The 14,013-nt window shown below is 42.1% G+C and overlaps 1 protein-coding gene across 1 annotated transcript in view; it reads left to right on the top strand.

Annotated features, from left to right (window-relative positions):
• Positions 1-14,013, top strand: part of LOC140714243 (annexin A4-like) — a 50,922-nt gene that overhangs the window by 15,950 nt on the left and 20,959 nt on the right. The window contains exon 5 of the mRNA XM_073025281.1: positions 1,383-1,473. Within this exon, the coding sequence (XP_072881382.1) occupies positions 1,383-1,473 (91 nt within the window). The remainder of the gene's footprint in view (positions 1-1,382; positions 1,474-14,013) is intronic.

The raw sequence follows: 14,013 nt of genomic DNA, 5'->3' as shown, positions 1-14,013 counted from the left end.
TGATGGGCACAAGAGAGAGGGTGGATTATGGCAGAATAAGTGGTAAAATGGGACTGATGGGGTTGCTTGGAGTTAACAATGACTTGATGGGATGAATGGCCTCTTTCTGTGCCATGAAGAAAAAATATAAGGCGTACCATCTGCCAACTTTAATAAGGACAAGTAAGTGACATCCCTCATCATTGTTAGAAGCAAGTTGTGACATCACAGGATACACCACAAGGACCAAATGCTTGGCTGAACTCCCCAGTGGTAAACAAGCTTTCTATGAAACACCCATTGGTGCAAACGTCTGCAGCAAAATAAATTGGCCACTTATTTCTGAATGTGTGTTTTGAGGAGCAGATGTGCTCTTCCACCCCCCCCCCCCATCACATAGTAATTCATCCCATGCACTACCCCTCTCACAACTCCAATTAATTACAACTATGCTAGCCCTATTTTCATCCTGAGAAGCCTAATGTTTGAGTTAGGCCATAATCTAGGAAGCTGATGTTACATTTTACTCTTTTCTTTCTCCCTCCTAAGGGCAAGAAATGTCTGAGAGCTTCCTGCAGCATCTGCTGAAAGCCTATCTTCCTCTACTCATGTTTGGATTATTCCTGCTGCACTGATCCATTATTTGAATATGAAAGACAATGCCAAGGATTCTTTAAGACAAATCCATTTCTTGTATAAAAATATATTAGTCTTGCTTGAGGGAGAATTCTCAAAGATAAAGTTCCCAAATTTCTAGGCCCACATGTTTGGTCTAAATCTAAAAGGGGAGAAGGGATAGACTAAAAAAAATCCATTGTGGGTAGAAAGGATAAAGGGCTGGAGAGGAAGGAATCTAACACGAGAGGAGAAAGGACTATAGGACAAATGGGAATGAGGAGGGGACCCTGGGGGAGGTGAGAAGAGGTAAAAAGCCAGAGTGGGGAAGGAGAGTATTTTTTTTCATCTGAAGGAGAAGTTGATATTCATACCATCAGGTTGGAGGCTACTCAGATGGCATAGAATGTGTTAATCCTCCACCCTGAGGGTAGCCTCATCTTTGATGGGCCATGGGCCAACATGTCAGAATGGGAATGGGAATCAGAATTAAAAATGTTTGGCCACTAGGAAGTTCTGCTTTTGGCAGATGGACAAGTCTTACCAATAATGAGGAGGCCACATTGGGAGCACTGGATACAATAGATGACTCCAGCAGATTTGCAGGTGAAGTGTCGCCTCACCTGGAAGGACTGTTTGGGGCCCTGAATGGAGGTGAGGGAGGTGGTGTATGGGTAGTTGCAGTACTTTGGCATTTGCAGGGAAAAGTGCTGGAAGGAAGAAGCATAATTTCTACTCCTAAATTTTATTAAGATCTTGGATACAATTTGAATTTTTTGTTTTAATAGGGTGCTGGAACTGATGAACATATTCTAGTAGAAATTTTAACTACAAGAACAAACAAACAAATTCTTGAATTGGCTGAAGCTTACCAATCAGGTAATGGAATTTTTTCCTAACTTCTGCAGTAATCATGATGTTTGTTTTCATAACTGTTGATAAAGAAACCACACATTTAAGCATTATGTTCTTTCTTTGATCCACTCCTGAGCTACCTGTTCCATATTTCAGAGTTGTAGCATCTTACAGGTCTAATGAATATGTGGAAGAAACTGAAGCATGTGAGGGAAACATGCAAAGGGCTTTTCCTTAATCCTACTCGCTAAGGCCTTCTCAAGCCCCCTTCTATCTCTGCAAAGTCTATTCTTCAATTCCATCCTAGCTATCTTGTATCCCTCTAAAGCCCTGTTTAATCCCTACTTGCTAAATCGTAAGTAAGCCTCTTTCTTCCTTTTTACTAGATATTCCACATCTCTTGTCAACCATGGTTCCTTCACTCTACCATCCTTTCCTTGCTTTAATGGGACAAACCTGTCCAGAACCCCATGCAAGTGCTCCCTAAAAAATCTCCACATTTCTGTGTTCTAAATTTATGCTCCCAAGTTTCTGCCTAATAGCATCATAATTCCACCTTCCATAATTAAATACTTTCCCATATCATGTGCACCTACTCCTGTCCAAGGCTATGGTAAAAGTCAGGGAGTTGTGGTCACTGTGTCCGAAATGCTCACCCACTGAGAGATCTGTCACCTGACCTGGTTCATTGCCTAGCACCAGATCCAGTATGGCCACTCCTAGTCAGCCTGTCTACATGTTGTGTCAGGAATCCTTTCTGGACACACTTCACAAGTTCTGCCTCTTCTAAACCTTTTGCTCTAAGGTGGTGCCAATCAATTTTAGGGAGGTTGAAGTCACCCATGATAAAAATCCTGTTATTTTTATTTCTTTTGAAAATCTACCCCCCCCCCCCCCCTTAATGTGTCCTTCAGTTTTGCTGTTGCTATTGGATTAATCTTCTCCAGTTCTGCCAAAGGACCTTACAGCACTTGCTCTTCAGACTTGGGAGATGCTCCTCCTTTGGTCACTGATAGCAATCCCATGATTCACTTTGTTTCGGAGTTGTAGAGTTATACACCAGAGAAGCAAGCCCTTCGGCTTACCATGCTCATGTTAGTTGTTTTGTCCATCTACACTAATCTTACTTACCTGCATCTTTTGCACTTCCTCATTACCTCAAGTTGTATTTTCAGAAATGCTTCAGATAATTGCCAGTGAGTTCTTTTGTTGTAAACTATTGTAGCTGAAGTGTGGTGTTTGGTAGCACAGATTGACTCAGTATGCATCTGAGAGTATAATGCAATATTGAATGTGATTGATGGGTGTGGATAAACCTATTTTTTTCATTCCATCATTTGGCGAACACTTCCATAGGGTTCTAGTTAGCATTAATTAATATTACATTCCCCTATACTGCTGGAACTGCCCTTTCAATTCTATAATTTACCTTTTGCACTTCCCCTTCCTTGCCCTATTCGGGTATTTTTTTTTTTACTTCTGTTGAACTTTCAAACCACATTTTTCATTATCCCCTTCATTTTGTGATTGGCATTTGTGGCAATTTTGGGCACTCAGACTAAAATACTGAACCGTTTTCTGTTATGTCTCCTAAATCACAGTGGCTGGTTAATTATTGGTTTCTCCTCAATCTTCCCTTCAGGTATACATAGTTCCTTGTCAACTACTGCCTGCTGATATAATTTCAACAGCCACATTTTCCTTCTGATATCAGAATCAGGTTTAATATCACTGGTGCATAGTTTGCAATTTGTTTTTTTGCATCAGTATAGTTCAATGCATAATAAATCAATAAAATTACAAAAAGAAAAGATATATAAAAATTAAATTTTAAAAAAATAGTGAGGTAGTGTACATGGATTTATTGTCCATTCAGAAATCTGATGGTGGTGGAGGAAAAAACTGTTCTTGAAACATTGAGTGTTTCTCTTCAGATTCCTGTATCTCCTCCTTGATGGTAGCAATGAGAAGAGGGCGTGTCCTGGGTGATGGGTTTTCCTTAATGATTGATGCCACCCCTTTGAAGATGTTCTTGATACTGGGGAGGCCAGTATCCATGATGAAGCTGAGTTTGCAACTTTCTGTGCCCATTCCTCCTTTTAAGTGCTTCTGGTTATCAATGTTTGGCTTCTAATGCAAATTTTTGGCTGTCTCACCAATCCATTGGACCTGAGATTGTCTCAGCCTTTCTATAGATTTATAAATAGAATGTTTTACTTTATTGATAATCTTACTACTGTTATAACTTGTTTTTTTTTATGACCACAAATTGTTGATCTTTCTTTCAAATCATTGAGCTGCTACTAACTTTCTAAAATCCCAAATAAGACTGCAGTTGGTGTGTTCAAATTCTCAGATAATCAGTTCACATCAAAATGATTCTCAAGACAGCTGGCTAGATCAGTGACTCCTTGGAGGGGGAAGCATGATCGTTTATGCCTCCTTGCTTTATCCTTATTGTCCACTGGTTTCTACATGCATTGAGTGGGATGCTGAGGTCCTACTCTATTGGTGTTTTGGTAACTCCTGTTGTTTTTGTAGCTATCATATGATGTTGATTTGAATTATTGACTTAAAGCCTCAGTTTATATTCTTCATCATAGTGGGAACTGTTTCTAAAGGAAACATAGAATGTCACAGCCTGAAATAAAACAAGAAACTGCTGGAAATACCCCTTCAGGTTAAGCAGCATCTGTGGAAAGATAAATATTAGTTTTGGACCCAAGCTTTTCATCAGAGAAATCAAATTAGTTTTAGCAGAGAAGCTGGGGGAGAGGTAGGTGGAAAAAAGAGAGTACCTGTGATGGGGTATAAATAGATGACCAATTGTAGTAGTTAAGGAGTGGTTCAGACCAAGCTTCTTGTCCATGTAATGTGTTGCTAATGATAAAAATATGGGACATAGAAAACATACAGCACAATATAGGCCCTTCGGCCCACAAAGCTGTGCCAAATATGCCCCTACCTTAGAGCTACGTAGGCTTTACCCATAGCCCTCTATTTTTCTAAGCTCCATGTACCCATCTGGGAGTCTCTTAAAAGACCCTATCATTTCCGCCGCCGCTGGCAGTCCATTCCATGCACTCACCACTCTGTGTTTTTAAAAAAAAACTTACCCCTGACATCTCCTGTGTACCTGCTTCCAAGCACCTTAAAACTATGTCCTCTTGTGTTAGCCATTTCAGCCCTGGGGAAAAGCCTCTGACTACCCACATGATCAATGCCTGGTCACCGGCCTCCATGCAGAATATGACTTGTCTAGAACCACTCTTTGCCTTCTGTGGGCAAGCCAGTTCTGGATCCACAAAGCAATGTCCCCTTGGATACCATGCCTCCTTACTTTCTTAATAAGCCTTGCATGAGGGACTTTATCAAATTCCTTGCTAAAATCCATATACACTACATCTACGGCTTAATCCTTCATCAATGTGTTTATTCACATTCTCAAAAAATTCAATCAGACTCGTAAGGCACAACCTGCCTTTGACAAAGCCATGTTGACTATTCCTAATCATTTTATGCCTCTCCAGATGTTCATAAATCCTGCCTCTCAGGATCTTCTCCATCAACGTACAAACCACTGAAGTAAGACTCACTGGGGTCTATAATTTCCTGGGCCATCCCTACTCCCTTTCTTGAATAAGGGAACAACATCCACAACCCTTCAATCCTCTGGAACCTCTCCTGTCCTCATTGATGATGCAAAGATCATTGTCAGAGGCTCAGCAATCCCTCCCTCGCTTCCCACAGTAGCCTGGGGTACATCCCGTCTGGTCCCGGTGACTTATCCAACTTGATGCTTTCCAAAAGCTCCTGCACATCCCCTTTCTTAATATCTACATTCTCCAGCTTTTCAGTCCACTGCAAGTCATCCCTATAATCGCCAAGATCTGTTTCCATAGTGAATACTGAAGCAAAATATTCATTAAGTACCTCCGCTGTTTCCTCCGATTCCATACACACTTTTCCACTGTCACACTTGATTGGTCCTATTCTCTCACGTCTTATCCTCTTGCTCTTCACATACTTCTAGAATGCCTTGGGGTTTTCCTTAATCCTGTCCGCCAGTGCCTTCTCATGGCCTCTTCTGGCTCTCCTAATTTCATTCTTAAGCTCCTTCCTGCTAGCCTTATAATCTTCTAGACTCCTATCATTACCTAGTTTTTTGAACCTTTCCTAAGCTCTTCATTCTTCTTGAGTAGATTTACAACAGCTTTTGTACACCACAGATCTTGTACCATACTATCCTTTCCTTGTCTCATTGGAATGCAACTACTCAGAACCCCACGCAAATATCCCCTGAACATTTGCCACATTTCTTCCGTACATTTCCCTGAGAACATCTGTTCCCAATTTATGGTTCCAAGTTCCTGCCTGATAGTCTCATATTTCCCATTACTCCAATTAAACATTTCCCTAACTTGTCTGTTCCTATCCCTTTCCAATGCTATGGTAAAAGAGAAAGAAGTGTGATCACTATCTCCAAAATGCTCTCCCACTGAGAGACCTGACACCTGACCAGGTTCATTTCCCAATACCAGATCAAGTACAGCCTCTCCTCTTGTAGGCTTATCTACACATTGTGTCAAAAAACCTTCCTGAACACACCCAACAAACTCTACCCCATCTAAACCCCTCACTCTAGGGAGATGCCAATCAATATCTGGGAAATTAAAATCTCCCACCACACCAACCCTGTTGTTATTACTCCTTTCCAGAATCTGTCTCCCTATCTACTATAAAAAAACACCAAGTAGAGCTTTTGACCCCTTCCTATTCCTAACTTCCACCCACAGAGACTCCATAGACAACCCTTCCATGACTTCCTCCTTTTCTGTACCCGTGACACTATCTCTGATCAACAGTGCCACGCCCTCACCTCTTTTGCCTCCTTCCCTATCCTTTCTGAAACATCTAAAGCCTGGCACATGTCCAGCCATAAGAGATAGGAAAGGAAAAATAGAGCCAAAGTGATGGTGGGCAGAAATAGTCAGTTCTGCTACAGATAAACTGAAAAAGTCAGTTAACTAAAGTTGAAGAATTTGATATTTGAAGGCTGCAACATGCCGGACACAAGATGAGGTGCTGCTCCACAAGCTTGACTTGTCAGACCTGCACAGGCAGGCACCTCCCAGTCTCCTCTTCCTCTTTTGTGCTAATGGTAGCTCACACCTATGTATCAGGAAGATGCATTACTGCCACCTGCTGTACTGGAGTATGACAGGAGCCATGACGGGGATCAAATCTGTTCTAATTTTAAAAGTTCGTCAGGGCCTTGCGTGATTTCAGGTGCTAGAATATCCTGCAGCCTAGGCACCCCAGATCAACCCAATAATTCCCTAAACAGCTTCCTACATTCTAAAGAATATCTGTGACACACCATGATCAGACAGACAGACATACTTTATTGATCCCGAGGAAAATTGGGTTTCGTTACAGCCGCACCAACCAAGAATAGTGTAGAAATATAGCGATGTAAAACCATAAATAATTAAATAATAATAAGTTAATCATGCCAAGTGGAAATAAGTCCAGGACCAGCCTATTGGCTCAGGGTGTCTGACACTCTGAGGGAGGAGTTGTAAAGTTTGATGGCCACAGGCAGGAATGACTTCCTATGACGCTCAGTGTTACATCTCGGTGGAATGAGTCTCTGGCTGAATGTACTCCTGTGCCTAACCAGTACATTATGGAGTGGATGGGAGTCATTGTCCAAGATGGCATGCAACTTGGACAGCATCCTCTTTTCAGACACCACTGTCAAAGAGTCCAGTTCCACACCCACAACATCACTGGCCTTACGAATGAGTTTGTTGATTCTGTTGGTGCCTGCTGCCCCAGCACACAACAGCAAACATGATAGCACTGGCCACCACAGACTCGTAGAACATCCTCAGCATCGTCCCGCAGATGTTAAAGGACCTCAGCCTCCTCAGGAAATAGAGATGGCTCTGATCCTTCTTGTAGACAGCCTCAGTGTTCTTTGACCAGTCCAGTTTATTGTCCATTCGTATTCCCAGGTATTTGTAATCCTCCACCATGTCCACACTGACCCCTTGGATGGAAACAGGGGTCACCGGTGCCTTAGCCCTCCTCAGGTCCACCACCAGCTCCTTAGTCTTTTTCACATTAAGCTGCAGATGATTCTGCTTGCACCATGTGACAAAGTTTCCCACTGTCACCCTGTACTCAGCCTCATCTCCCTTGCTGATGCATCCAACTATGGCAGAGTCATCAGAAAACTTCTGAAGATGGCAAGACTCTGTGTTGTAGCTGAAGTCCGAGGTGTAGATGGTGATGAGAAAGGGAGACAGGATAGTCCCCTGCGGAGCCCCAGTGCTGCTGACCACTCTGTCTGACACACAGTGTTGCAAGCGCACGTACTATGGTCTGCCAGTCAGGTAATCAATAATCCATGACACCAGGGAAGCATCCACATGAATCACTGTTAGCTTCTCACCCAGCAGAGCAGGGCGGATGGTGTTGAACGCACGGGAGAAGTAAAAAAAAAAAATGACCCTTACAGTGCTCGCTGGCTTGTCCAGGTGGGCATAGTCACGGTTCAGCAGGTAGATGATGGCATCCTCAACTCCTAGTTGGGGCTGATAGGCGAACTGGAGGGGGTCTAAGTGTGGCCTAACCATAGGCCAGAGCTGCTCTCGAACATCTCTCCAGGGTCTTCATGATGTGGGAGGTCAATGCCACTGGTCTGTAGTCATTGGAGCCACTGGGGTGTGGCGTCTTCGGTACAGGAATGAGGCAGGACGTCTTCCACAGCACAGGAACCCTCTGGAGACTCAGGCTCAGGTTGAAGACATGGTGGGGGGCACAGGCTTTGAGCACCCTGGGGCTGACACCATCAGGGCCTGCAACCTTGCTTGGATGGAGATGTTTCAGCTGTCTTCTCACCTGTTCAGCTGTGAAGCCCACCGTGGTGGTTTCAGGTGAGGGAGGGGTGTAGTCACGAGAGCAGGGTGGGGGGCTGTGAGGAGGGGTAGGAGGGGAGAGTGGAGTATGTGTTGGTTGGACAGTGATGCATCACATGCTCCACTGTCTCTGGTGCCTTACAAAAGTCGCATCATCCGTTCCCATGTTTACAAACAAGTACCAAAGTAGAGTGGAAACCTGTGTGTCCTAACCTCAATTTCACCAACCACACATCTTCCCTGCTATTACTTCCCAAAAGGTGCCTACCCTGAACTGTGGAACCAAATTGTAATATCACCTCCTTGTCCTACTCCTAACCCACAAATTCTGCTATTTTCTAATCCCAGCCAACCTAATACAAGACTTGGCTTTGTACTTTCCCATATTGACTATAATATCTACCTCTGACTTAGTAACTGCCTGTTGTTTCCTATAACATCTGCCCTTTCATTACCTGATACACCCATGTGTGTTGGCACCCAACAAAAATGTACTACTATTCCCACACTCTCCAGAACATATAAATTGTATAACACTTCCATCAACTTGAACGCTTTGATTCCAAACTCTGCTGTACCGAGGCAGAATCTGAGCAGAACATAATGCTATTTGGCTTAACTTGTTCGACCCATTGCAAACTAATAATAATGGCAATAAATTCTGCTTTGTAGACAGACGACCCATCTGTCAACCTTTTCCCACCTCAACATTAAACCAAGGGATAAATATCTCAGAACCAATCCGATTACTAACTGGGTCTTTAGAACCTGTAAAGATAGGAAAAAAGGAGAAATACTTCTGCTATAGATGACCAGACACCCCCTCACTACCACAAGATCCTGTCTATCCCCAGTAATGACAGAGGTGGAACTCATAGCCAGGCCATTGTTGGGCTAATCCACAAATCCCCCAAGACCATATTCCCACACATATTCCCTAATTATCCACCCAAAGCATTTACCAATTCTGTTAGTGGATCACTAGCAATCTATTAAAACCAAATATGTCAAATGGGACATTCCCCCCCCCCACCCTATTATGGAAGTCTGGTATGCAAGGCTCAATTCTTCTCTCTGCATGTCAACCTAGTTCAACCCCCAATGCATCTCATGGTGTGGAATACTCTACTACAGATTCTAAGTGCACTGGCCTATAGGGAATCCATCCTATACAAAATTGAACGAGCTGCCTCCCTAAAAATCATACAACCATAGTCCAGAAAAGAGCACATTAAAGCATGATAAATTATCAATAGCACACCCTAGAGGCCCCAGTCATACCCAACCACACACCCACAAAAAGTTAATGACCTGCTCACATTTATCCTCCAAAAACGTTATATGTGTTCTCCAAGTTAGTCTGGCATCCAATCACAATCCCAAGTATTTAACCATGGGAACCCTAGACAGTGAACACCCATATAGAGTAAGGTGAATATTATCCAACCCATGTTTCCAAGTAAAATCCATATATTCTGACATTAAAAACTAAAAATTTAAAACCATTCTTCCACTGCTGATAACGCTGTTTGCACAGACCTTACCACATAGGCAGTATTACAACCCGTTTTCCACAGAGCCCCATCATCAGCATATAAAAATAATCTAAACCTAGGCCCAACATCATCAAAAGTATAATTGATAATTAGATTAAACAATATTGGACTGATAACACTACCTTGGGGGCCCCATTATCCACCAAAAACTCTGATGACACTTTTTCACCCACTCTAAATGATCAGCCAAACATAAAATCCAAGACCCATTTGTAAAGCCTCCCACCAATACAAAGCTTACTTAATTTAATCAAAGGTTCTTCCCTCCATAGCATATCATATTTTTTTTCTATGTCCAGAAACACTGCAACCACTCATTCTTTTACTGTAAAAGCTTTCTGAATATCATTTCCCAGTAGTACAAGGGCATCATATGTAGATCTTCCTTTATAAAACCCACATTGGTAGCAACTAAGTAATTCTTTCTTTCCCAAAATAAACATCAGCCTTATTGCTATAATTTTTCCATTATCTTACATAGTGAAGAAGTGAGAGCAATAGGCCTGTAGCTACTTGACAGTGTCGGATCCCTCCCAGTTTTAACAACAGGCAACACCAGAGCCTTTTCCAGTCTCCTGGGAACATTCCTTGCTTCCAGACATTATAAAACTCAAGCAACTTCTTTATGACTCTCCCAGGCAGATGCTGGGGCATATGATAGCTAACCATATCCTGTCCTGGGGCTGTAGTGCTGGCATTAATGACAGCAAATTTCAGTTCAGCCAACATAAAATCCTCATCCATGGCATTCTCAAGCATCTCTTTCTCAGAAACCTTCCCGTTCTCCATCAAACTACACTATCATCTCTTAATATGCTCATCACCTAAATTGTCTCATCTATGTATTTTTGCAAACGTGTTTCCCAGACATTTCTTCTTTTCTTTGTCTATTGTAGCCAAATTTCTATTCTCCACTAACACTGGAATCTGGTGATAACCTCTGACACCATTTATTTTCTTTAGCATTCTCCACACCACTGTCGTGCCAGATTTCCTCCCAAATGATTTGGAAAAATCCTCTACAAGCCCCTATTTTAACATTCCAAATAACTCTCCTTGTTATTGCTCTTTTCATCTGAAAGTTCGTCAAGGCTTTGATGCACCATCAATAACTCACTCTGAGACGTAAGAAGCGAGATATCGGCTTTTATTGACTGGAAGAATGAACAACACTACATCCTGGAGAATGAGGCCGGGCTCAGGCCTCAATCGCCTTTATACAGGGGTCTGTGGGAGGAGCCACAGGAGCAGTCAGCAGGGGTCTGTGGGAGGAGCCACAGGAGCAGTCCAGACAGGTATATGTAGTTCACCACAGGCTTCTTGCATTAATCAGCGTTTCAAAACACAAAATGCCCGACTCCAGTCTCTGATAGCCTCTATACATTCTTGTGTACACCAAGGAACACATTTCTTACCAGCTCTCTGAGACACCAAAGGAACAGCTTGATGGGCTGCCCCACACAAACAAGAAATTATACTCTGACGGTCTTCTTCTCTGAAATCACCTGCTCACACTCAACAGAAATTTTTTCCCAGTTTGCTCTCTTAAAATATCATTTAGTACCAGAACCCAAATTCTTCCAGTGAACCTTGATCCCTACAACACATAGGACTGGGAAATGATCATTCCCCATACAATCAGCCATTGCAACCCAACTACTAAGTCCAGCAAGTGGAGCAGAGAAGTCCAGACAAGAGCCCCTACCATTAGCAATATGATTTTCTATGATATGAAGACCCTTGTCTTTCTTCTATTATTTAAACAAATTAAATCATATTCTCCCAAAACTCCTCTACTACTGCTCCATTAACATCTGTAGTCTTGCTGCCCCACAAAACACTATGTGCATTAAAGTCACCACAAAAAATAATTTTACCAGAATAATTTCCCACTATTCTCCCCAACCCTTCCATAGACAGTTCTTGATCTGGATTATGAACATTCACAATTTTGATGTCACCCTGTGGATATAACAATTCAGTAGTTATATATTTGGTATTCTCTCGGGAAAGCAAAATTCTGTACAATAAATCCTCTTTCACAAAGGTGGCACAGCCTCCTGCCACAGCTGTATGTCTATCATATCCCACAACCTCATATCCCAGAATCTTTAATGATAAATTTGGTTGGAACCAAGTTTCTTATCCACAAATAACATGTAAGGGAACACAAAAACCTAAAACATGTGCTTTAAATTCCCGTCCATTGGCTAACAGACTTGTTACATTCCAATGAAAAACTTCAGGTTGATTAGAAACAATCAATGAAAGCACCCTGTGTAGAGTCGCCCTCCACCACCAGCCCATTGCCTCTACTATCACTCCCCAAATCTTCTCTCCGAAGTACTTAATGTACAACCTTTTCTGCAGTAATTCCCTCTAAACCTAAATATTTTGACGCTGCATCCAGCACTATCCTGACACTATCAGATTTCTTTCTTACCTGTACTGTTCCATTAACCACAGCACACAGAAACACAAGAAAATCTATTTTTTTAAGAATCAACACCTCACCCACTCACCGCCTGTACAACCTCACTCCATGATCTTCCTCTATCCAACTCCTTGTAAGTGTAGGTTTTAACCCGACACCCAACAGATGTAGAGAAATCAAATCTTCTCGCAGCGCTAGTATAAGAAATATTATGTGCTAACTTCACCTTCTGAATTTCCCAAGCCTTTTGTAAAACAAGGCAACCTAAATATGCAGCACTATGAGCACCTCCACAGTTGCAGCATATCTCTTCATCTGAACCCATTTCAAATGACTTATTTTCCAAACTCCATTCCATATAATCACTTAAATTCCCCATTTGAATTTCCTGCTGTAGGCTCCCTCAATCACATTATAGGTAGTGCAAAATGCCAGCCCCTGTAACTTTTGACGACAGTGACTACTATGTCCAGAACGCACTGCGCCAAGCAATCTCTCACCTCCCCTCAGCTAACAGGTGTCACCTGCCACTTGTTTCCAAATGATCACCTGCAGCCTACTTAAACCCAACTTTCATCCACAGTCCTTATTCATTCATTTGAACCAGCCAGCCTCAGCCAGTTGCTCCTAGCCTTCAGTTATGTACCTTTTTGCCTGGGTTTTTAATATCTGTTCTCTCTTGTTTTATGGACCCTTCTGGCTTGGTATTTTTACAAACTGTTATTAAAGTTGTCGTTCATTGCTGAATTTTCTCCACTGCTCTGCTTTTGGGTCAAGCTTCCTCTACATTTCCTGACATTTTAGGCCTTGTAAGAGTGCAATAGCTGCAGACAGGTGGGTCAGAGTGCTAATGTGACGGGAATTAAAGTGTCAAGCAACAAGAAGCTGAAGGTCATTCTTGTGGATTGAGTGCAGGTATTCTGCAAAGCAAGCATGTAGGAGGCTACATTGAAAGTGTTATCAATCATTCTATTGCACCACTGTGAAATATAATGTTTAGACTTGAGAGCCTGTTCTATTGAAAAGAAATATGTAGACTGCATCAATTTTTAATGTACTCTTAAATTTGTTTAAATTTGGTTTTAACATTACTGCAACTGTATAACATACACTTAGTGACCACTTTATCAGATACAGGAGTAAAGCCTGGTGTGGTCTGCTGCTGTAGCCCATCCACTCCAAGGTTTGACAGGTTGTACATTCAGAATTGCTCTTCTGCTCACCACAGGTGTAACACGTCTTCCTGTCAACTTGAACCAGTTTGGCTATTTTCTTCTGACCTCTCTCATTAGCAAAGTGTTTTTGCTCACAGAATTGCAACAAACTGGATTTTGTTTTTGCACCATTCTCTGTAAACTCTAAAGACTGTTGTGCATGAAAATCCTAGGAGATGAGCAGTTTCAGAGATACTCAAATCATCCTGTTTGGCATCAATAATCACTCCACTGTCAAAGTCACTTTGATCATATTTTTCCCTTCCTGATATTTGGTCTGAAAACAACTGAACTTCTTGACCATGTCTATATGCTTTAATGCATTGAGTTGCTGCCACATGATTGGCTGATTAGATATTTGCATTAATGAACAAGTGTACAGGTGTACCTAATAAAATGGCCACTGAGTGTATTTCTGAAATGGAATAGACTAA

Source organism: Hemitrygon akajei, chromosome 21 (assembly GCF_048418815.1).
Source record: "Hemitrygon akajei chromosome 21, sHemAka1.3, whole genome shotgun sequence".
In the NCBI taxonomy this organism is placed as follows: domain Eukaryota; kingdom Metazoa; phylum Chordata; class Chondrichthyes; order Myliobatiformes; family Dasyatidae; genus Hemitrygon; species Hemitrygon akajei.
The sequence above is the reverse complement of the archived record's forward strand: the minus strand, read 5'-3'. Positions and strand labels throughout refer to the sequence as shown.